The sequence below is a fragment of the Acipenser ruthenus genome, chromosome 7 (assembly GCF_902713425.1).
Source record: "Acipenser ruthenus chromosome 7, fAciRut3.2 maternal haplotype, whole genome shotgun sequence".
In the NCBI taxonomy this organism is placed as follows: Eukaryota; Metazoa; Chordata; class Actinopteri; order Acipenseriformes; family Acipenseridae; genus Acipenser; species Acipenser ruthenus.
In genome coordinates, this window is record NC_081195.1 from 25,847,671 (window position 1) to 25,871,326 (window position 23,656).

The 23,656-nt window shown below is 41.1% G+C and overlaps 1 protein-coding gene across 3 annotated transcripts in view; it reads right to left on the reverse strand.

Moving 5' to 3' along the window:
* Positions 1 to 220: 220 nt before the first annotated feature.
* The window catches only part of LOC117415839 (relA-associated inhibitor-like), a 34,465-nt gene continuing 11,029 nt past the window's right edge, over positions 221 to 23,656 (reverse strand). The window contains exons 2-14 of one of the 3 annotated variants that reach the window (XM_059026705.1): positions 23,180 to 23,398; positions 22,990 to 23,093; positions 19,915 to 20,027; positions 17,917 to 18,418; positions 17,179 to 17,268; positions 15,836 to 15,927; positions 9,339 to 9,627; positions 8,134 to 8,552; positions 7,481 to 7,612; positions 6,967 to 7,100; positions 6,117 to 6,283; positions 5,577 to 5,770; positions 221 to 2,526 (exon numbers count right to left, since the gene is read on the reverse strand). In XM_059026705.1, coding sequence (XP_058882688.1) covers positions 2,488 to 2,526; positions 5,577 to 5,770; positions 6,117 to 6,283; positions 6,967 to 7,100; positions 7,481 to 7,612; positions 8,134 to 8,552; positions 9,339 to 9,627; positions 15,836 to 15,927; positions 17,179 to 17,268; positions 17,917 to 18,418; positions 19,915 to 20,027; positions 22,990 to 23,026 — 2,208 coding nt within the window. In that variant the 5' untranslated portion in view covers positions 23,027 to 23,093; positions 23,180 to 23,398 and the 3' untranslated portion in view covers positions 221 to 2,487. The remainder of the gene's footprint in view (positions 2,527 to 5,576; positions 5,771 to 6,116; positions 6,284 to 6,966; positions 7,101 to 7,480; positions 7,613 to 8,133; positions 8,553 to 9,338; positions 9,628 to 15,835; positions 15,928 to 17,178; positions 17,269 to 17,916; positions 18,419 to 19,914; positions 20,028 to 22,989; positions 23,094 to 23,179; positions 23,399 to 23,656) is intronic. The other 2 variants (XM_034026687.3, XM_034026686.3) reach the window with 2 other exon arrangements.

The window sequence follows — 23,656 nt, forward strand, 5'->3', positions numbered from 1 at the left end:
ACAAGATAATGGCTTTGTTGTGTTACAAAACAGAGCCCTCTCTCTATGCTAAGGTGTTTCATTAGTTAGGAAGCCTACAGGAGGGATGGGATGGGATGACATTTCCATGTTATGATAACCGTAGCAAATAATACCGCGGTTATCATAACATCACGGTATTAAGATATTTTTTCAAAAGTTTAAAATAAACAAAAACTGCAAATGAACACAAATCTGTGGTTAATAACATGTACTTTATTGTATTATTATTATTATTTATTTCTTAGCAGACGCCCTTATCCAGGGCGACTTACAATCGCAAGCAAATACATTTCAAGTGTTACAATACAATACAAGCGTAACAATTAATTACAGCGTGACAATTAATTTTCAATTAATAATATCCAAAACAGAATTCCAAATTAGCAACACTCAAAAAAATAGAAGTATTTTGGTCTTTCATAAAACTGAACTTACTGCAACGTTAACTAACTTGCATAAATTGCATGATGTGTTTGAAAATATAAACACTAAAACAAAACAAAAAAAAAAACCTTTACAATGCAATGCTCCAGCTATTATTCTGAGGTCATATTACATGCCGATACCACTTGCTTTTGCTCTACTTACAAATCAGCTTTTGTGTTGATTTGAAAGCGAAACGTTGCAATAATTTTGTTATTTATTTATTTATTTATTTATTTATTTATTTATTTATTTATTTATTTATTTATTTAACTAGGACATTCTTAAATGTACGCATTGTTTTCCACTTCTCTGAATGCGTGTGAATACTGAAGAAAACAGACTACTGAATTTTTATTTGCACTCAATTTAACGTGATAAGCAAGTGACGTTTATATATTTGTCACACTGTAACTAAGTAGGCTACTGTTAATGTTCACGGCTATTTTTAAATTTAATCTGCTCTTGTGCGGACGAGCTGCCATACCATAAGCGCATATTTTAATAAGGCTTAAAAACACGGCTGTCATTCACCAACTTATTATTTTTAAGTTATCCTCACTGAATTTACTTTGGAAATGTCTGCATACGTCATGGGACGATGCTCTCTGAGGTGGCTGAAGAGACTGGAGGTATTTCCTCCTCGAGCTGCAACTGCCCGTCTGCAGACTCTGCAATAAGGCGCGCTGTCTTCTTTAACTAACTAAACCACATTTTTGGACGGTTTGATTCATTCATAGTTTTAAACCAGGATATCCCGCTATACACTCTCACCCCTAGCCTACAGTATAGTCGGCAATAACAACGACTTTATAGTAGGTTGTTTTGCAATTATGTAAGGACACCACATGGGTTAGTAGAAATTAAAATCAACACATATAAGTTGCGTACATTTTGGTTTATTTAGTTAACATCTTGCAATCTGGAGAAAAATGTGCTAAATACACCGCAAGCATCTTTGTTCCATTTTGAAAAAATAAGGTTGTGTAAACATCATTTCAGAGCGGCGCGTGACTACACAAGCGCGCCTTCATAACTTACTCCACTTTTAGTAGCATCGCTCCAACATAAATACCATAACGTTATTGCCCCCAGCACTCAGCTGTCAAACAGCATAAACCAACCATGCGTTGCAGGACACGAGTGTGTCTACCTCTGTGATCTCGATACCTTGAGTCTTCCTCCTGTCTGGCTTTGCCTTGCAGCGTTCCCTAAATAATACTGTACAGTCATTGGTCAGCACTGTTCTGGTTTTGATCTGGTGAATATCTGATGCCTCCAATTCTATAAAATGCAAATCATATTTATAGATAGCATTTGTAAGTACTCCTTGTCATCTATCACTACATATACAATAGTGATACATTTCCATGTTTTTCTACTATAAAGCCACTAGGTGGTAGTATACTGAAGGAATCGTGAAGTCCAATGAGTGGGACAGAGCACGGAAGTATGTCAGCAGTAAAAGTAGATCTGAATTATTTGAAACATAGAAAATGCCTCCGCGTTGTAAACTGTAAAAGTCCCTCCAATCAATTACCAATACATCTCATAATACGTTTGTCTATAGAAAGCAAATGCATTGTAACATACATAAAGAACAAAAAATGTCAATACTACACATGCTTGTGAGTTTACCTTGATTATTTCTAATAGAATAGCATGCCCAGTTGTGTTGTACAGTATAAAGACATCTTCTCACTCAAACTGGGTAAGATAACTCTTTAACACTGACAGAAGGCTATACTAAGAAACAGGATGAACTAGTTTAATTAATAAAGAACTTTTAGCATCAATACTTTATCTGCCTTAACAAACTTAATACAAAAAATGCCCTGTGTGTGTGTGTCAGTGTGCGAGATCCAGAATAATAACCTATACAGTAGCAGTGCCAGTACAGACCCAGTTGCACACAGCACCAGCACAATGTTGAGTTAGTGTGCAGTAAATCTGGTCCAGCTGGTTCCAGTCACGCTCCAAGGGGTTCAGCGGATCCTCGTCTGGGTTCAGAACCAAGGAGGCTCGTATCACTCCTGCCTAGCTTCAGGAGGACATGGATTTGGGTCGGATCCGGGGGAACAGCTGCAGAGGATATAGAAAAACAGTTCAGTCACTCAAATGTGGTGGGCTGGGGGGCACAGAATTAATTGTAACACACATGGCAAATTATATAATTATTTTTATATATATATATATATATATATATATATATATATACACACACATACATACACACACACAGTACTGTGCAAAAGTTTTAGGCAGGTGTGAAAAAATGCTGTAAAGTAAGAATGCTTTCAAAAATAGACATGTTAATAGATTATATTTATCAATTAACTAAATGCAAAGTGAGTGAACAGAAGAAAAATCTAAATCAAATCCATATTTGGTGTGACCACCCTTTGCATTCAAAACAGCATCAATTCTTCTAGGCACACTTGCACAAAGTCAGGGATTTTGTAGGCATATAGTCAGGTGTATGATTAAACAATTATACCAAACAGGTGCTAATGATCATCAATTCAATATGTAGGTTGAAACACAATCATTAACTGAAACAGAAGCAGCTGTGTAGGAGGAATAAAACTGGGTGAGGAACAGCCAAACTCTGCTAACAAGGTGAGGTTGCTGTAGACAGTTTACTGTCAAAAGTCATACACCATGGCAAGACTGAGCACAGCAACAAGACACAAGGTAGTTATACTGCATCAGCAAGGTCTCTCCCAGGCAGAAATTTCAAGGCAGACCGGGGTTTCCAGATGTGCTGTCCAAGCTCTTTTGAAGAAGCACAAACGGGCAACGTTGAGGACCGTAGACGCAGTGGTCGGCCAAGGAAACTTACTGCAGCAGATGAAAGACACATCATGCTTACTTCCCTTTGCAATCGGAAGATGTCCAGCAGTGCCATCAACTCAGAATTGGCAGAAAACAGTGGGACCCTGGTACACCCATCTACTGTCCGGAGAAGTCTGGTCAGAAGTGGCCTTCATGGAAGACTTGCGGCCAAAAAGCCATACCTCCGACGTGGAAACAAGGCCAAGCGACTCAACTATGCACGAAAACACTGGAACTGGGGTGCAGAAAAATGGCAGCAGGTGCTCTGGACTGATGAGTCAAAATTTGAAATATTTGGCTGTAGCAGAAGGCAGTTTGTTCGCCGAAGGGCTGGAGAGCTGTACACGAATGAGTGTCTGCAGGCAACAGAAGCATGGTGGAGGTTCCTTGCAAGTTTGGGGCTGCATTTCTGCAAATGGAGTTGGGGATTTGGTCAGAATTAATGGTCTCCTCAATGCTGAGAAGTACAGGCAGATACTTATCCATCATGCAATACCATCAGGGAGGCATCTGATTGGCCCCAAATTTATTCTGCAGCATGACAACGACCCCAAACATACAGCGAAAGTCATTAAGAACTATCTTCAGCGTAAAGAAGAACAAGGAGTCCTGGAAGTGATGGTATGGCCCCCACAGAGCCCTGATCTCAACATCATCAAGTCTGTCTGGGATTACATGAAGAGAGAGAAGCAACTGAGGCTGCCTAAATCCACAGAAGAACTGTGGTTAGTTCTCCAAGATGTTTGGGCCAACCTACCTGCCAAGTTCCTTCAAAAACTGTGTGCAAGTGTACCTAGAAGAATTGATGCTGTTTTGAAGGCAAAGGATGGTCACACCAAATATTGATTTGATGTAGATTTTTCTTCTGTTCACTCACTTTGCATTTTGTTAATTGATAAATATAAACTATTAACATGTCTATTTTTGAAAGCATTCTTACTTTACAGCATTTTTTCACACCTGCCTAAAACTTTTGCACAGTACTGTATATATATATATATATATATATATATATATATATATATATATATATATATATATATATAATCTTACCGTTTTGCATTGTCATTAGCCCACATTTAACAACAACAACAACAACAACAGGGGTTATGCAGGTTTAGGCAACATAAAAGCATGCAGTAGCTAGAACAATGAGGTAATAGGGGCTCCCGAGTGGTGCATCCAGTAAAGGCGCTCCGCGCGGAGTGCATGATGTGCTCTATAGCCTGGAGATCGCAGGTTCGAATGTGTCCTGCATGTCACAGCCGACCATGACCAGGAGTTCCTTGGGGGCGGCGCACAATTGGCTGAGCGCTGCCCGGGTCGGGAGGGCTTAGGTCGGCAGGGGAATCCACGGCTCACCGCGCATCAGCGACCCCTGTGGCCGATAGGGCGCCTGTGGTTCTGCAGTGGAGCCATTCATATCTGTGTTGTCCTCCGGCACTATAGGTCTGGTGGCTTCGCTCTGGATCTGCAGTGTGAAAAATGACGGCTTGGCAGGAGCACGTTTCGGAGGACGCGTGTTCCAGCCGCCGTTTCCTGAGTCGGCGCGGGGGTTGCGAGTGGTGAGCCGAGGATACAGATAATAATTGGGCATGCTAAATTGGAGAGAAAACTGGGGTAAAAAAATTGGCGACGACTAAATTTTTGGGAAAAAAAAACAAAAAAACAATGATGAAACCACACTATGTGTGTCTAGGTTGGATAATTACAGGGAGGCACGGTAGCTCCTGTAATACATAGAAATGCATTGGGTGAGGTTTCTCGTTGATCACTTAAAGGAAGAGCGATTCACACCTGCGGAGGATGGTATGCCCAAGAGGGTCGAGTGGGCAGAATGTGTCCGTCACGTCTTTGAATACAATTGTATGCCCTATGCTAATGCTGTATGGGCTACACAATTTTGTTTATGGATATATTATACCAGTTTATTAGAAAGCATATGTGATTCAAGAATAATTATTTTTCATAATTATATGGGGCAATTAGAGTATTTGATTGACATAGATATGTGACATTAAGTTTTAATGAAGTGCCCTGTCCAGGTAGAAATGTGCTGGCCACATGTAAATAACACACATTTGAATACAAATGCTGTCTTTTTAATGTTTATTTTTCTGTTTTCTTCTGCCACCTGGTGGCAGGTATAAATGAAGTTCTGCTGATTCAAAGTTTTTTTGGAAGATTCACAATTGCTGCCATGTGACAGCGGCGTGGCAGATGGCATGGGGGTGCAGAGGCAGGAACATGCCGATCCCACTGCCTAGGGCTGCTGTCTAACATCATGCAGCACCTACCCCAAAGTAATTCCTGGGGACGAAGCCTTCCCGGCCGCAGAGCGAGGCCCACCACCAGCCCCCCTCATCATCCCGCTGCAGGATTGTCACCATGTCTCCTTCTCGGAAAGGCAGCTCGTCCGAATTGCAGGGAGTGTAATCCCACAAAGCGTAGAGCACCCCGCTGTTCTGGACACCCATGGACTCCTCCGCACCTGAAAATCACAACAGAATCGCATTTAAAAAAAAGAACACTTCAGAACGAGAGGGAGACCAGTCGGCTCAGTTCCTAGTATCGGATTGATCTAAAACTCTCTCAAGTCGTGTCTTAAAGGATCCCAGCGATTCAGCATCAACAACATAATCCTTTGTTCTAGGCCGACTAAAAAATCAAGTTCTCTCAATCTTCATAGCTCATTTCTTTCAAACCTGGGATCAGTCGGACTCTCCAAGCCCACAACGACCTATTGATAGTGCGGTGACAAGAATTGACCAGTTACACACGCTCCTCATCTCACGGATTTATCAGGGGTAACTCAGATGGATGCTCAGAATCAGTACCTCGCAGGAACTGCTCACACTCCTCAAAGTTTGGTGCGTATGGGTCGCATTTCTGTGCTGCAGTGGCCCCATCGCTCTCTGTCACAGCAAAGATGGCAGCCCCGTTCCTCACCAGAAACTCACAGAGCAGACAGTCATTACAAGAAGCTGCACACTGTAGAGGGGTCCTGGGGGGGGGGAAGAGAGAGAAATCTTAGCATCACAAATCAAAGACATGACAGTAAAACACACTCTGAACCGCTGAACCAAGCAGCAACCTGGGTAGCTGACAGTCTGCTTTGGGTGTGTCATCTACAGATCCAACATTGCTTTCCACTGTCGGAGCCTTCAAAGAGTATCGACAGTGGTAAGTCATTGACGACGATTTTAATTCAAGTCCCTTTATCAAGCCATGTGGGCTATTGGGCTACCAATGCAGTAAGTGCAATCAGATATAAAATCAATAGATTTGGAAAAAAACACAATGAAATTGTACTCCAAACTTATTACATTTGCTTGTCTGTATATAGAGGTTCTAATCTTTCTCTTTACCCAGTACCATACAAATATTAATCAAATTGACCTTTTAGGGAGACGCAAGAATACCCCTAGATTCTGAAACACTCAACAGCTTGGGCTAGGTTTCATCACAATTAGACAAGTGGTTCTCTTTACAGGAAATGTAAAATAAGTGTGACGCATATATTTACTTAAAGACAGCTATCTGGACTATCCATTATGAAAGTCATAATATTCATTTTCTTAGAATACATAATTATGACACAGCATGCTTTTGGCAATGAGGGGTGGAGGGAAGAGGTTGTGAAGCATGGTGCAAAGGGAAAGATTTGGGGAGAAGGGATGTACATACCAGCCGTGACTGTCTGGAGCATTGACGTTGGCAGCAATTTGTACCAGGAACTCCACCACAGGGTAGTGCCCCCCACATATAGCATTGTGGAGAGCAGTGATGCCCTCATCATTGGGCTGGCTAGGGTCACTCATCTGAAATCAAACACACAGGACAGCATGGTAGAAACCAAACCTTTTAAAAATCTTACTGTATTCCTAATATGTTTTGATTTGAATTGCTGTAACAAAGGCCTGGCCAGTAGGGTCTGCTGCAGTGCAATGAGGAGGAACAGTCACTGCTCATTTTGCCTTCCTAATAACCAGCCAATGCAGAGTTTCCTTTGCAATCGCCAGCGTAGACCAGCAACTTCACACATCCAGGTCGCAAACCTGCAGCCCCCTGATTGTATGAGACCCCCATGGCACTTCAACTTCAGGAAAGGTATACAAGATCATTCCAAGCAGGACTAGATTTATAAATACATTGGAAAAAATAGTAGCAGAGCCTACATTGTCAACCCTTGCTCTCTCACCTCTTGGACGGCACTCTGGACCACATCCAGCTCCCCCACTAGAGAGGCGTCCAGCAGCAAGACGAGAGGGCTGAGTCGGGCTCTACGGCCGGAGCTCTCTGACTTGGGCGTCTTCAAGATGGAGCGTAGACCCTGAGAGATGGCGTGTGAGGGAGACGCCTCACAATTACTTCTTGCTTTGGAATTTGAAAACATTTCACAATACTCTATTCTAGTAAGCTCTATACAGAGTTGTGTCAACCCAAAAGTGTTTTCTAAATTAACAAACATTTCTTTGAACTATTTCCCCATCAGCCTCCTGCTCACATATGTAACTGAGATGGATTTACCAGTGATCAGGAGGACGATGAGAAATGTAGTTCTGAGAGGTAGCCATCTTACATTCTTGAGAAATGTAAAAAAAAAAAAAAAAAAAAAAAACCTGAGCAAGTCACTGAACCTCCTTGTGCTCTGTCCTTTGGATGAGACGTAAAACAAACAAGGTCCTATTGCAAGTGACTCTGCAGCAGCAGTTGTGATGCATAGTTCACCCCCTAGTCTCTGTAAGTCGCTTTGGATAAAAGCATTTGCTAAATAACAAAATCATAATAATAATAATAATAATAATAATAATAATAATAATAATAATAATAATAATAATAATTTCACCTTACCTTGGCTGCGTGTGTTTGGGTGACTGGCTCAGGATTGACAGCAGCCACGCTCAAGTTCTCTGCCAGCTCTGAGAGGCCTGCATCGCTTCCCAGATCCTCAATGCCTTTGTGCCACTGCAACAGCTTGCTGATGATCTGTTGGTATTGCTTGCGCTGGGCTGGAGGGTTGTCGATGGAGCTGCGTTTCTTCAGTGCTCGGGGGATCTCTGCTCTCATCCTCAAGAGCTCCTCCATCTGAGGCAGAGGGTCAGCGTCAGGGGGCAGCACGGGCTGCAGGCGTGTGGGGCTGAGGGGCCGGGGGGTCACCTCCATCATCTCCCCCACCCCCACCCCCAGCCCTTCCAGCTCAGGCTCTACCGCCCCACTATCCAAAACTGGAGCTGGGGGGCCTTCTGGGGTCACGACCTTCATCCCTGCTGCTGAGGAAAAAACAAATTCAGCAATTATTGTGACGAGATTGCAAATGTCATATTTGTTAATGGAACCTGCACAGTGTAACAATGGGAAAAGCATGTGTAAACTGCAAAGTTACCGTTCATATCGACTGTGGTAAAGAGATGAACTGCCAGCATCACCTAGTGTACAGTCTGGGTATTGCCAAAGCGGGAGATCACAAGATAGCGCTGGATGACATATCCTATGTTACATATGTCTGTGGCAGGCAACAGACACTGAAAAGCAGCTCCTGAACGCAGTCAAAGCACCTTAATACAGAACATATGGGCAGCAGTGTGGAGTAGTGGTTAGGGCTCTGGACTCTTGACCGGAGGGTCGTGGGTTCAATCCCCAGTGGGGGGACACTGCTGTTGTACCCTTGAGCAAGGTACTTTACCTAGATTGCTCCAGTAAAAAAAAAACAACTGTATAAATGGGTAATTGTATGTAAAAAAAATAATGTGAAATAATGTATAAAGTGATATCTTGTAACAATTGTAAGTCGCCCTGGATAAGGGCATCTGCTAAGAAATAAATAATAATAATAATAATAGTAATAATAATAATAATAATAATAATAATAATAATAATAACATTAAAATATTTGAGTAATGCAATAAGAATCATTTAGAATTACTGGAAAAGGTCATTTACAAAGATTTGTTATTGATTTTGTTACTTAAACGCTAACCATTTTTCTGTTAGGTACATCTATTGAATCATTGAATGTGATGAGCTTTCAGTTTCTTTACCCTCTCCTCTGTACAGACCTGGTCTCTCAAACTGGGGCTGGGGTTGCTGTGTGTTCCGGAAGGTTGCAGTATCACCCGTCTGCCCCCAGGTGGCGATGGCATTCTCTCTGGCCCAGTAGGGGTGTTGGAGCCTCATTATGACGGAGAGAGGTATGGGGCGGTGCTGCTGCCCCTGTGGAGAGCCTGGCGGGATGGCGATTCGGGAGATGATGGGCGGCTGGCTGTACCGAGGGCTGCTCCGTGGAGACTGCGGAGTGGGACGGGGCAACAGGGAGGTATAGGGAGCAATCATCCGGACTGGCATATCCTGCAGGGGGCATCAATGAGAGTTTACATTTTTTACAGGACGGAAACATTACATCAGCTTCCAATGTTTTGTGCATTCACTTAGGCCTACGCTTCTTGGCAACCATTTTGAACACAAAGTCAAGAGCTAGGGAACCTAGCAAATTCCCCAAGGGTGTATATTAGGGTTGTGCAAGTTCTCAGAAGTCATTTCCTTTAACATGTTTTTGTCAACAGGTATTAAATTAGATTGAAATGTAAAAGAAAAGTTGTATTTCCCTTGTCTGTACAATGCAGTACCAATCTGTGTCAATTTCTGCATTAGGTGATTTATAAATCACTTTGAAGAACACTGTCCTTTTTGACATTTTTACTGCTGTACCATGTTAAGTACCAATGAAACCAACTAAAACCACTCACTTATCTGTGATTATTTGTCTTGCCTTCCTGTTATGCATTTGACACAGTGAGTACTTGCACAGCCCTAGTTTATAACACATCTGTATGGTTTTAAGTGAAATAAACAAATCATATTGTGGGGGAAAGCAAATATAAATCACAAGCTACATTGGCAATATTTGTAATAACTTTGTTATGACTTTTTATCTATGAAGTTTCATCAAATTGGAGAAGCAGTTCCCAATATACAGTCTTTAGTTGCTCAGTCAATTGAGGGTTAGTACTGAAACCATGGCCAAGATACCAATTCTCTGAATAATTCCTGCAGATGAATATCCATTTAAAAGTTGTAGGACAATGGGTAACACACACACACGTAGTCTGTCCAGGAATGAGGATAAGCGAATAATCAACAAGCGAGCCCCAGAAGAGGATGGGATCTTTATGTATACAAAGTACAATGTATGGAAAAGAAAGTATTCAACACTAAATTAAAACAGCAGAAACCAGAGAACTTAGATCAAGCTCTGAATCTGCTTAGCAATGTGGAGAAACTACCACTACCCAAAATCTAACTGGCACACCTTTCAGAAGGGTGTTAACGTAATGAAATTCAGCAGTAAAACCTACAAGATGCATTTTTAAATATGAAATTAAGGGCAACGTACACAGTTGGTGAAACAAATAGACCCAGAGAAAACTGCGGCAGACACAGAAACATGAGCTCCATAAACAAACATCAAAAACCATTAAAACCTCTTTCACACAGAGAAGAACATCCAGCTCAGATTAAAAGAAACAGGCATGACTTTTCCTGTTCACACAAGATCTCCTGGTACTCGGTGTTCCTTCCTTTGTTTGATGAGAGAACTCTGGCCAAATCTGAAGGAAGAGCCCAACATTGTGATCCTCCGTTTATCTAAATCTCAGCACACACAAGGAAACTTGTTCCCAAAAAACACTCTTATTTTAACATTAAGTTAACATTTTGAATAAAACACTTGATCATTCCTGCTGCACAATCCAAAAAGGGAGGAAAGCCCAATACACTGAGGGGGTACTGCTCTGATCATTGCACTACAGCCTTTCACTTTGAACAGACATGACCTGTCATTGTACAACTCAATAAAATGATTTCGCAGTTTGAATAGTCACATGATCCATAATAAGTCGCATGCTCTCGATAGGCCAAAGCAATATGTTTCTGGAAACCTGTTTCTCAAACTAGAACCCAGGTCTGATGTTTCCTTTTTTTTCTGGAAACACAAAATACATCTAGAATATACAAGGAAACATTGCTTCTGGAAACGTGTTTCTGGAGACAAATTTGCTTATATGCTGGGCTTGTAACATACACATTCAATCAGTTAGGGCAAGGAGGGAGGTTTGTCCTGGGAATGGGGTATTTAATTACCAAAGTGTTTACTTGATTGTACTTCATAGCAAATAATTTACTGTCCCGCTTTATATAGCAATCGTTTTTTTATACCAAATCATTAATTTACCGAACAGTGTGTATCTATACTAGAGGTGTTCGTTATTCAAGCAGGCTTTAACACATGTGCAGTGAAAGTTGCACTGGGAACTAAATGAGAACTGATGGGGTGAATGACCACTGTCAATGGGACAGACGGCGCTGAAAAGAGAAATTTATTAAATGAGATTGCAGAAAATCCATATTAATATGTATTAATTAACAAACAGCTGGATCACTATCAAACTTAAAACAAGCAACTTAAAAACAAAAACATTCTCTCACATATACAAAGTCAAGCAGTGGAGTTCAAGCATGCTAATGAGAAGGGGCCCAAGGCTGTTTCCATAGTGACAAGTCTGCCCTGTGCAACAAGCCAGTACAACTGCTGGTCTTTGAAGGTTGAGAGAAGAAAATGTCTAGAGTGCCAGCGAGATTGTTATTTGTGGATACTGGTACTGAAAAAGACAACGAACACTGGCACTGACTTTTCAAAATCTCCTAAAGAGAGAATATTTTTTTCTTAAAACAACAACAACAAAAAAAAAAACAACAGTCAATTCAATGCCTAATGTTTTGACGAGAAGTCTTGAAGACATTAAATTTCTTTTCAGATTTTTCTTTTAGTTTTTTAAAAGGAAAAACAGCAAGTTTTGTCCGAGTTTAATACTCGGAAACAGACTCTTCCGTTTAGCAGACCTTGTTACTGGAACTATTAATTCTGAAATGCAGTTTAGGAAGCCTAGGTATATATAAATATATAAGATGTTGCTTTTATGCCCGGGGTCTTCTGATCTGCAGTTGTGGGCCTCACCTGTCAAAAAGATCCCACATCTGGAAACATAACCACTGGAAACACAACCAGTAAAGAGACCTTCACATCTAGGAGGTACCAGTTTTCCCAGGTAAGTCTATGCAGTGCAAATACAAGACCTACCAAAGACTGTTTAAAAAGAAACACAAATAATTTATTCCACAGCCTAAAAGACTGTAATCGCTTCAAAACCTGTTCAACATTCGCACCACGTTTCATTTGGTTCTAAAAGTCTGTGTGGATAAAACATGCATGTGCTATTGTAGCATTAAATTGATAACATCCATAGCCAAAATGCTAACAAAAAACAATTCCTGCCATTCAAGGAGATTTTTAAAAAGAAGAAGTTGTTGTTTACCAAGGAAAACCTTTGAGCCAAAACTCCTGTCTCAACAAGTATTGCCAGCTGGAAGGAAAACATGCACCCTCTACCAGCAGTTCAAAACCAGCGGGTGCCACACTTGTCTGGGCCAGTCTAGAGAAGCCAGGAATAGCTATGATTTTCTGCAGGCGGAAAAATCACCAGGATAGGAGGGAAGGCAAACTCTGTGAGGATGTCTTGGTAAAACTACTGTACCATTGCAGTTTCTTAACTACAAAATATTAATTCAAATCTATTTTCTGATTCAGGTGACCAGACAACAGAAGAACTCCAGTCTGACTGTTCACTTCCCCTGGTAGAGCGCTGTAGGCCTGGCTCCTATCCCACAGAGACGGCGCTAAACGGTCTTTATCTTGTTGCTGTTGAATTTTGCTATCTTTTGTCAGAAGATATTAAAACATTCTTTCCCATCAGGAGTCTGCAAATCAGCAACATTGATGAATTCCAATTGATTTGCGTGAAGCTCCCTTAGGTACGGAGACGAACTGTCAAGACAAGGCTTGTCAAATTTTTAAATGCCTATACTATAATTTAATCTGTTGGACAGAAAACTGCAGACATCTTTCAGCAGGAGACATCCATTTGTTACCTCAATCTCTGATGCACATAATTAATTTTATTTTAATACATTACTAATAAAATATATACATATCTCTGAAGAATGTGATGATCACAGAGGGTTTGAAGATCAACAAAATAAGTAGCTGTATAATTCTATTTTAAACAAAATCTAATTCTGTAGTGCAAGGGTATACAGCTGCCTGTGGAACTGTAAACACCATGCCCAACAGCCTGGGACAGGAGTGAGAGCTTCTGCCCAGTCACGCTTTGGAAATCCATCCCAGATGGATTTAAAACAGGTTTTGGATTGCATTAGCTTTACCTCCATGTTGTCTCCGATATACAGTGCCACCCTTGTTCCTCTTCTGCCACCCTCAACCCACTCAGAGTATTCCTCTGGGTCGCCTGGGGTAAGCCCAAGTTTTAATATGGAGAAGTTTTAATAAGCATTTGAAAAATAAGCAGGCCAGTTCTTGTTGTGCAGTGTCATGTTGCTTCAGGGGATTTTACTTCAAGAATGGATACTTTGGAATCCCACAAATCTCTACCCCTTAAGGCTGAATGATCTGCCGGTATGGAGCTGGTTTTCACCTCTTTGCTGATGAGTCACATGTCTGTAAATCCTTATAGCACTTCCTTTACAGATGTGCTGTTAAACTGAATCACTGATTTAAAAGCTTGGATGTTTAAAAATGTCCTCCAACTCAATACAAACAAAACACCACGTTGGCTCTCGTCAACTCCGAGGTTGTTCACCTCGTCTTGACCCTTGGTGACCATCAAATTCAACCTGCAACCTTGGGGTCATCGTTGACCAGAAACTTTTGAATAAGTTTAATTTTTCCCCACTTTTGTAACTGCCCAGATTAAACCTTCCTTCTTCCTGATGCAAAGAAGCTGGTTCATAAAAACTTCAGTTATTAAACCATATCAGAAAACAATGTTAAATGATTTCTAGGGAATGCTTAATACCTACACTTTATCGTAGCAAGAACATGGATGTAATTTACATGCACGCTTAAGTTAAGAGTGCTAAGCGAGCTTTTAAAATCCATTTTCAAATCTCTTATTAGCACGATCACACTTTCCTTTGGCAGTTTTATTTTAATGGGGTCACATTATATGCAAAAACAGAAGGGATGATAGATCCTTTCACAACCAGAAAAGCTATAGCTCCAGACCCACCTCAGGGTTATCTGTGGATCTGTTGAAAGGGTATGAAGCGATTGTAGATACAAAATATTTCCAGAAATGTTCCACACCATACACGTCCCTTCACTATATAGGTATCAGTGGCTGCTGTGAATAGTGCAGCTAGCTATGAGAGGAACACAATGTGACAGCTGACAGGAGGAAATAGACCCCATTGGGGTTGGTTAGGGTCAACCACCCTAGCTAGCAGTATCCAGCTGTTTTCAGATTGAACAAGACGCTGGAGACGCCCGCTCAAGGCTTCTAATACAGAAAAATGTGGCACTCCAGGGGTGTAACTGTGTCTGGACCAAGGGGACAACGGACAGGGGTCTAAAGAATCAAAGGAGAAAGATGCTTGAGGGAGAAAGGGCGGGGCCTCACATTGATCAGTACTTCTTACGAAGCCTTATCTATGTATAAGCACGGTCATGTGATGCTGTTTATCCAAATCAGAGGTTGTTATATTTCCACAGAATAAGATGTTTATCGTATTTAGGAGCAAAGGAACAAGTATATGCAATGCCTGCTGCTTCGTACTTGCTACTGCTCTATACTTGCTTTCACACAGCACTACTGATGCACAGTGCTGGATTAGCAATGAATTGGTTGCAAAACCACCCTAGGGTAGGATTAGTCATTTTCAATACAGTTGCCAAGTTGTTAAGCAGTTTGGCTGGGCATGAACCATAAATAAACTTGGATTGAAAAGTGGAAAATATGTCCCTTGTAGTAGAGTTTACGAGGAAATGTCAAATCAGATTGAATTGTTTGTAAACCTGAAGTAAAATAAATGTGAAAAAGACCATCATTGATATATTTTGAGATAAAAGCAACGTGGTACTGAAACATCTCCTGTAATGGAACGTTGTTGACAGAATCAACGATAAAGACCTGGTCTCGAAGTACGTGGTCTGTATTGTCCATATGGTCAGAGGTCAATACAGTTTCTACTGGACAATACCAGTAATGGAACTAAAGTAAGAATTAAAACACAGTTGTGTACCGTACAGTAAAAAACAACTCAAAGTGCACATTCTCTATACAGAAGAAACTTTACACAAAAAAAAAAGGCTAAAGTAATTTTTTTCTTGTACATCCACGATTGAAATTGACAGAAAATAAAACTATGTACTGCGTATGAAGCCAAAATCTCAAAGTCTTAGAGCAGGTCTTTAACTTGGAAACCATGGTGCCCAAGTATATTCTATTTCTATGTACAAATATAAAGTTGGCAGCTGAAATGGTTTTGGGAGATATTTATGACATAGCAGTGAAAGGTGCGGCGATGGTGGGGGCGGATTTACAAACACATAGAAACTCCCCTCAAGAGGTTTACCTAATAAAGACAGCACCATGTGAAAATGATTCTTAAAAGATATGGAACTAAATATCAGCCCTGCTCTTACTTTTGCTTGAGAGGGAGGCATGTCCAGGTTTGACTCCCTCCAATTGCTGAAGGGCATGATGTTAGAGGGCAGGGTCCTGTACTTGTCTAGAACTGAAAACCAAAAAAAGAGGAGAGTGAGGTTGAAATCAATTACAAAACTAGCACATACACACACCTGCAGATCCCCCTAATCTCCCACTACATGAATGTGTGATTCAGCACTGGTTCAAAAAAATGTTGAATTTCTGGACTGATGGGTCAAAGCCAAGTTCTTGACATTCTATATCAAGTCAAATCTTGTTTGAGTTCAGAACCGTTTCAAAACGTCACAGTCATTTACTGAACCCAGACTGTTCTCAGGGAGACCCGATCACCCCTTCAAAATGATTTGTATATCTGTATTGCATTAGCAATGAATCACAGATCCTGCAGAAGCGGCACATCCTTTTAAAAGTGACACAACAGCAGAGCAAAGACAATACAGCATGTGCAATTTGATCACTGCATTTTCTCTCTCATTTTGTAAACTGACAAAAAGTACCAAAACACCATAGTAGGCAAGGCAATTCCATGTGTTTAATTTAAGAAACAGACACCGTTTATGGCTGATGTGAACTCGTTTAGTTTGATAGCCACTACCAGTATCCAAATACATGTCTTGCAAAAATGCTACTTAAATACACCTTAAAAGGGTAGATAAGGACCTTTCTGTTTTATTGGGTTACATGTTCCCATGTGTTGCTACAGCTGTTTACATAAGGTGTGTATATTGTTTTAATTTTTTTTTTTTTTTGATTCATCAGTGAGCAGGAGGATGATGGGAAATGTAGTTCTGAGAGATCCATGCGGGTACATGGGAAGCCATCTTGAGGCAGGGAATGCAATTTAAAAGTTTAAAAAAAAGTGGTCAAAATGTAAAAAAAGGAATAAATAAATAAAATATTAAAACAATATGTACCCTTTAATCCACCTAACGTTTCTTCCCTCTGTCCGTTTCTCTAGAATTTAAAAGCACTAATGTAATTAGTCAATGAACTGGACCTAGAATCAGTTTCCTACAATTATCTGACCCACTCACTCCGAGTTCTTTAAAACAATGTGTTAGAGAAAAACTTTCGAGACAGTCAGTGTCCCTGCTATTAAGAGGTTATACAGAACGTTTAAATACTGGTGGTGCTCTTATAAATATATAAGTGAATGAATGAATGCGTTACCTAGTCATGTTGTTGATGCCAAATCCCTGGGATTCTTCAAGATCCAAGTTTTGAGCACTAGGAACCGGATGAGCACTGATGGGCCAAATGGCCTCCTCTCGTTTGTAATGCTTATGTTCTTAGGACCTGTTATTTTTGTGTGACTCACCCTGCTGCTGGCGGGGTGTCCTCTTGTAGCTGACGTCAAGATCCGACTCGTTCCAGGGATTGGGGGGCCTCTGTCTGCCAAGCGAGTCATCTGCGAGAGACCACACCGTCAAACAACCGCCTTTTAGACACTCCGAGAAAGGAGATCGCTACTCGCTCTCATAGCTCTCCAGCATATAAGAATTGATCGGCATTAGCCCTTTAAAAAGATGCAGTGGAAGTTCATTTGTTTGTGTCAAATCAGCAAATTCAAACATATTTCCCTTGGTCTCCTCTCCATGTCTCAGAGTGACATGGTCAGCACAAGTCAAATTTGCCAATCTACAGTTAATGCGCCAAAAATCTCAGTTTGCAAGCTGCTTTAGTTTTAGGGGTATAGAGTTTAAGGAAACCATTAAGTTATGTATATGCTGAAATGAGTTAAAAGGTAGTCATTTGTGAATAGTTTTTAAGAACCATAGTTGCACAATTAAACAATGACACGGTGTTGGATGAGTTGTGCAGTGAAAATGGACACATTACTTACAAAAGTTTACCAGGGTATATCTGCACATTAATTCAGCATTTCCCCCCCATAGCTATACCATGATTTACTGTGTTTTCAAAAATGCTTTTCATGTCACATTCTGAGCCCGTGATCCTGAAGCCATCTCTTGATCACATGTTCACGTCTACAGAAACAGGTATATCGATACCTATCATCTTTGATCTAAAATTCTGCATATATAAAAATTATTACCCTGAGACTTGCAGATTGTGAAGTTCCGTGGCAGTGTGCTGGAATCGGCTGGGTAGCCTAGGTGAGGGGAGGGGCTTCGGTCAAACGGCAATGACCACGGAGAGCCGAGTCCTGATTGGCCAGATTCGTACACTGGAAAGGAAGGTTTCTGCCTCATCATGTGCGGGGAGGTGGAGTGGCCCAATTGTCGAGGCAGGCTACGCTGATCATAGCTGGAAAGGGAGTCCGAGCTGATTGTGCGAGGGGGGCCGCTGTGATCTCGTTGTCCCAGAGGTGCCGTCTGCCTGTCAGCAGAGTAGACGCTGGGGGGCCTGGGGCTACACTGGTATTTTCCGGCTGTCATTGAGTCCAAAGACTTTGTGGACTGGCTGTTCTCTGGGTGGCTGGTTGGCCTGTAAGAGAAGTAGGATGCCTGTGTTGGCTGGTCTCTGCTGCTGGAAACAGGACCCGGTTTATTCAGCTTTTCATTGGACCCCACTGGACTGGACCTGTACCCAGAGCTCTGAAACAAAATGACAAAACAAAAAACTTTAAAACCATCTAACTATTTACATACTACTTGTCACAGACAGAAAGTGAACAGGGCTAAACAAAATGATTCATGTCACAAAATGGTGGAAAGGATAAGCCAAACTTAAATTGGCAATATTAATGTATGATTCAGCTTAGGAAACAAAGGCGTAATAACTGGCACAACTCGCCCGCCTGTAAAACTGGTAGCATTTCACAATCCTGTAGTTCAGCTGAAGCTGCAAGAGATTTATTTAGAAAATCTGAGAAAAAAGTACATTTAAATTCTACCCAATTTCACCTTTTTTCCTTTTTCGTCAGTGTAACCATTCACAATTGAAATATTGTGTTAGTAAACCAAGTGTCCTCATAATACAGAGAGTGCTTATACGTGCAGACTGAGCACTCACACACACTGGCCAGTACTCAAAGACGCCCAGTATAGTACACTTCTCTCCTCCCATGCCCTGAGCAAGGTAATCATTCCTCTCACATGCTGCGGATCTTTCTGGCAACTATTGATACTGTAGGCAATCTTTTCAAATAATATTCCTTCCGTGCAAATTACCCGATCTAAACAAACTATCTTGAAAATCTAAATCTGCTTCAACAGCGAACGCAGTAGCATGCACATATTCCTTGTGCAGATCACCAAGTCTCCAGTACAAAAACTTAAACTAAATTGGGGGTCCCGAGTGGCGCATCCAGTAAAGGCACTCCACGTGGAGTGCAGAATGCGCCTTATATCCTGGAGATCGCAGGTTCGTATCCAGGCTATGTCACTGCCGACGTTGACTGGGGGTTCCTAGGGGGCGGCGCACAATTGGCCGAGCGCCACCCGGGTAGGGAGGGCTTAGGTCGGCAGGGGAATCCACGGTTCACACCAGCGACTCCCGTGGCTGATAGGGCGCCTCCAGGTCTGCAGTGGAGCCATTCAGATCTGTGTTGTCCTCCAGCACTATAGGTCTGGTGGCTTCACTGTGGATCCGCAGTGTGGAAAATGACGGATTGGCAGGAACACTGTTTCAGAGGACGCGTGTTTCAGCCTCCGTTTCCCAAGTCGCTGGGCGGCTGCAGTGGTGAACCAGGATAAAAATAATAATTGGGCATTCCAAATTGGGGAGAAAAACAGGGTAAAAACCATTGACTAAATATAAAAAAAATGTCTTTAGATATCTTGTAAAAATAGAAAAATTAGCCTACATATGTACATATTGACTGACGGATGCCTCCACATATCCACAGATTATCTTGATACTTTGAGAAAGAACATCCTTATCCAGTTTTATAGCTTTAAAAATGTATGTTTGAGTACCTACACTTTACTCCATTACCCATGGAAGACAACAATGATAGAGATCTTGTTCATACCTCTCTCTGTGGTCCCAGCAGGTAGACAGCACTTCCTACACAAGTCCTGAAATCAGACAGCCCTTCTGCTTGGATCACACAGCTATAAAAATGAAGTGGTGCCCTGAGCAGACCTACCTTGTATTCTGGGGTGTCAGTCGCTGATGAGCACTCTTCCCACATGCTGCCCAGCTCCTTGGAGAGCTCATCCGCAGTGGCAAGGGAGGCATTCAGCTCTATGTCCATGTTCACTGCCAACAGAGAGGAAAGTCAGCTCATTTCACCGCGCGTTTGTTAAGACAGGATCACAGATCTCATGCTCACTGCACAAAAACACCATTTTTACCTTCTGTGCACTTTCTTCCATTATAGAGCGTGGAGTTTTGAAAAGAAACGTATTATATTTAACATGCTTTTTATATTTGACAGTATGATATCTGCTAGGTTTCAGAAATGCAGTTTGCACACCATTCTTTCGGAGTGTGTTGCACGCACTTGGTCATGTCACCTGGAGGGCTTCTTTTCCATCATTAACCAGCCGGCTGCTTCCCCTATATTGACTGACATGCTTTCTCAGCCACAACATGCTTTGACCCAGAAGAAACTTCTGAGGTGAAATGACCCAGGAAGTGCTAGTTTAACAGATATCCTGAAAATAAGGCATAGAAACTGAGAACTTTCTGTATTCAATAAAACCCAACTTATTTTTATTTTCCACTGCTACACGTCAATAACCACGCCATGCAAACAGAGATCACTACTAAATAAAAATTCACATGTGGTCAATTATGGTAATGCAATAAAAAAAGTGCAGGTGCAACAGAATTGGGGAAACAGACACACCTGCCAGTCCAGTATATCCTGAAGCATTGTAATAAAAAAGTGCCTTGAAATAAGGAGAAATGCATTGACATTGAATTAGTAATACTTCACAGTGAGGCAAATGTTGTATATGGTTAGAGAATAAAAATGATAGGATTTAAAACTAGGCAGGGGGTGGGCAGAAACCAAAAACAGGTTCTGTGTGGGTAAAGGTGTAAGTCATCGACACAGTGAGGATTCTTGTCAGAGTGGCTCTCACTTAGGGTTGCAACAGTCTCGTATTATAAAATAAATTATTTAAATAAAAAATTGGTTGTCCCATACTAAAGTCAATTTTATCCCGTATTGCGACTTATTATTTTGAAAATAGAACAGCAGTTTTATTACCTTACTTTCCAATGATAAAGTTTGTAAAATTAGACAATGTGGTGCAGAACCAGCCCCATGATTTACTGAACCAAGGTACCTATAGATTTGATCGCGACATCAAGAAATTGCATTTCCAAATCGGTCACTGAAAAGTGGTTGTACGCATTTCAGAAGTGTGGAAAAGAAAACGTGAAAAAAAAGTGTTGCACCAGGATCAAAAGGCGTTTATAGTGAGGATTTTTTCCTTAAAAAAATGGTCTGACGAACAGCTAAGAAAAAGGTCTTGTATTTTTTAAACAATGTTGGCAACCTTCTTCACCACATGTAGAACAGAAAGCCTTTTCCAAGTTGGAAGCCTTTATTATATTAAAACAAAACAAAAAAGCTCTCTTTGAGCATAACTATGCACAAAGGGCTACCTAAAGTATAGAGAAAGGCCAAGACTTGTATCCCTTTTTCTTAAACCACATCAGTCTGATATACACAGTTCCAGTCCATAACCACGGAAACTCACACAGCGTCTCCCTTGAGTCTGTGTTTACATAGCCCAGGCAACTGATTAATTCTTCCCAGCTGTTTCCAATTGTTTTGAAAGTGGTAGGCAGAAATAAATTGTTAGCACTAGAAACACATTGAAAAATATGACATTTTTGGAATTAGAACTGCATGCAAGGAGAGGAATAATGTAAACATGGGATGTGGTGTATGATTGCTTCCTGACGTAGCATGTCAAAACACAACAATGGACGAGCCATTTTCAATCTGGTGTTCACAAAACAGTAGAACCACAGGGGTCAAGTGATCACAACACGATTGCATCCCAAATTAACTGGGATTCCAAACAAAGAATGTGTATAATTTCAGAAAGGCTAACTTTGAAAGGGATGAGACAGGAACTGAGAGAACTAGACTGGGCAGGGGAAGTGAAAGGTATGGCAGTTGAAGTTCATTGGAATAGATTTAAAAGTTATAATGCAAGACAAGCATACACCTAAAATGAGAAAGGGCAGGTTTAGCAAGCAATGCTTAAAACAGATCAATACTTTCTTTTTTTAATTAAAAAAATAAGGTTGTACAGTAAAACTTTGATTATTCAAACTCTTGAGCAGCCAGTGCGGTAGGTTATATATTTACAGTTAAAAGGGCTAAATTATATCTTTAGGAGGTTTCTTGATTGGGTTGAATCAATAAACACCTGCCCTTGCAGGGAAATGCTTCATGCTAACTGGCTGAAACACTAAATGCCAGCCCCCACAAGGCAATGCTAAATTGGTTGAAACAATTGATTCATGACATTGCAGGCAGTGCAGATCTACCTTGCTTACACATAAACCAAGGTGAACAAGAGACTGCCTCGATATCTGGGAAGTGTGGCCAAACCTCCAGCACCCCAACTTACCATATCCTGCCCTAGATCAAACCAACCTGCAAGGTGGGTGGGTGATAATTTTGAACTGAAATGGTACAGATAAAGTCAACCCAAGACACTACCAAGTTTAAAAGGGAAGGTAGGAAGCACTTATTATGCAGGGATTTGTAAATGCATGGAGTACTTGTATTGTAACACTTGAAATGTATTTGCTTACGATTGTAAGTCGCCCTGGATAAGGGCGTCTGCTAAGAAATAAATAATAATAATAATAATAATAATAATAATAATAATAATAATAATAATAATAATAATAATAAAGTAGGTGATGTAATATGACCTAAAACCCTGGGAACATTTAAAAAACAACATTCAAAGACCACCTTAGTAGGGAGCGAATGGTGTGCTAATAAGGCACGAGCCTTGATGGGCCAAACCTCCTTTTTTCGTTCCCAAACTTTTCCTGTGTTCTTATGTAATGAAAAAATCCCAACAGTGCTTGTCCAATTCTAAGTAGCTGATTGATCTCAAAACTTTGTCCAGTCTTTATGTACTGTGCACCCACCCCCACAGGAAACTGTGCTTCAAGGCATTTTCCAGGATAGTCTACACAGTTTTACTGAGAGTTCCCCAATTTGAAAGGTTACACTTACTTAGCAAGCTGCCACTCATGCCTCCTTGTGGATTCATCGTGGTATTCTTGGCGTGCTTTTGTGCTCCCTAATCTCTGGTACTGAGGTCAGCCTGGAAGACGTACCTGTAGAGGAAGCATAGGACTTGTTATTGATTCATTATTCACCATGTAGTAACATCAGATGACAGAAAACCTTTTAGGATAATTACCTGGTAAAAGTCTTGTATAATGTCTTTATTTTGTACTAAATACAGAGTCAGTGACTACAACAAATTGGCTATCGAAACGGGCAGCACAGAGCACAGCGGAGAACGACTCTGTGCCACAGACTCTGTGCCACTTCATCCTCCACTGAGACAGATACTCCCTCAGGCAGACAGAAGAGGGGCTTTCTGCTCCAGAGGCATGAGGAGAAACTGCAGGACTTTCTGGAGGAGAGGAGAGAAGGAGCAGTAATAGCTGCAAAGTTTGTAGCTTCCTGCTGCAAGGGCCAGACACACATAACAGACGAGCCTGACACAAATATAATTGTTTATTTCATGTCACTTCTTTTGTGTTAATGCATTGTATATCTTTGGCAATACTTGAACTTGTCATGCCAAAAAAGTATTTGAGGATGTTTCGGACAGGAGTCCTTCATCAACTAAAATGCCAGAGTCCAGTGAGCTGATTGTTTTTAAGAATTA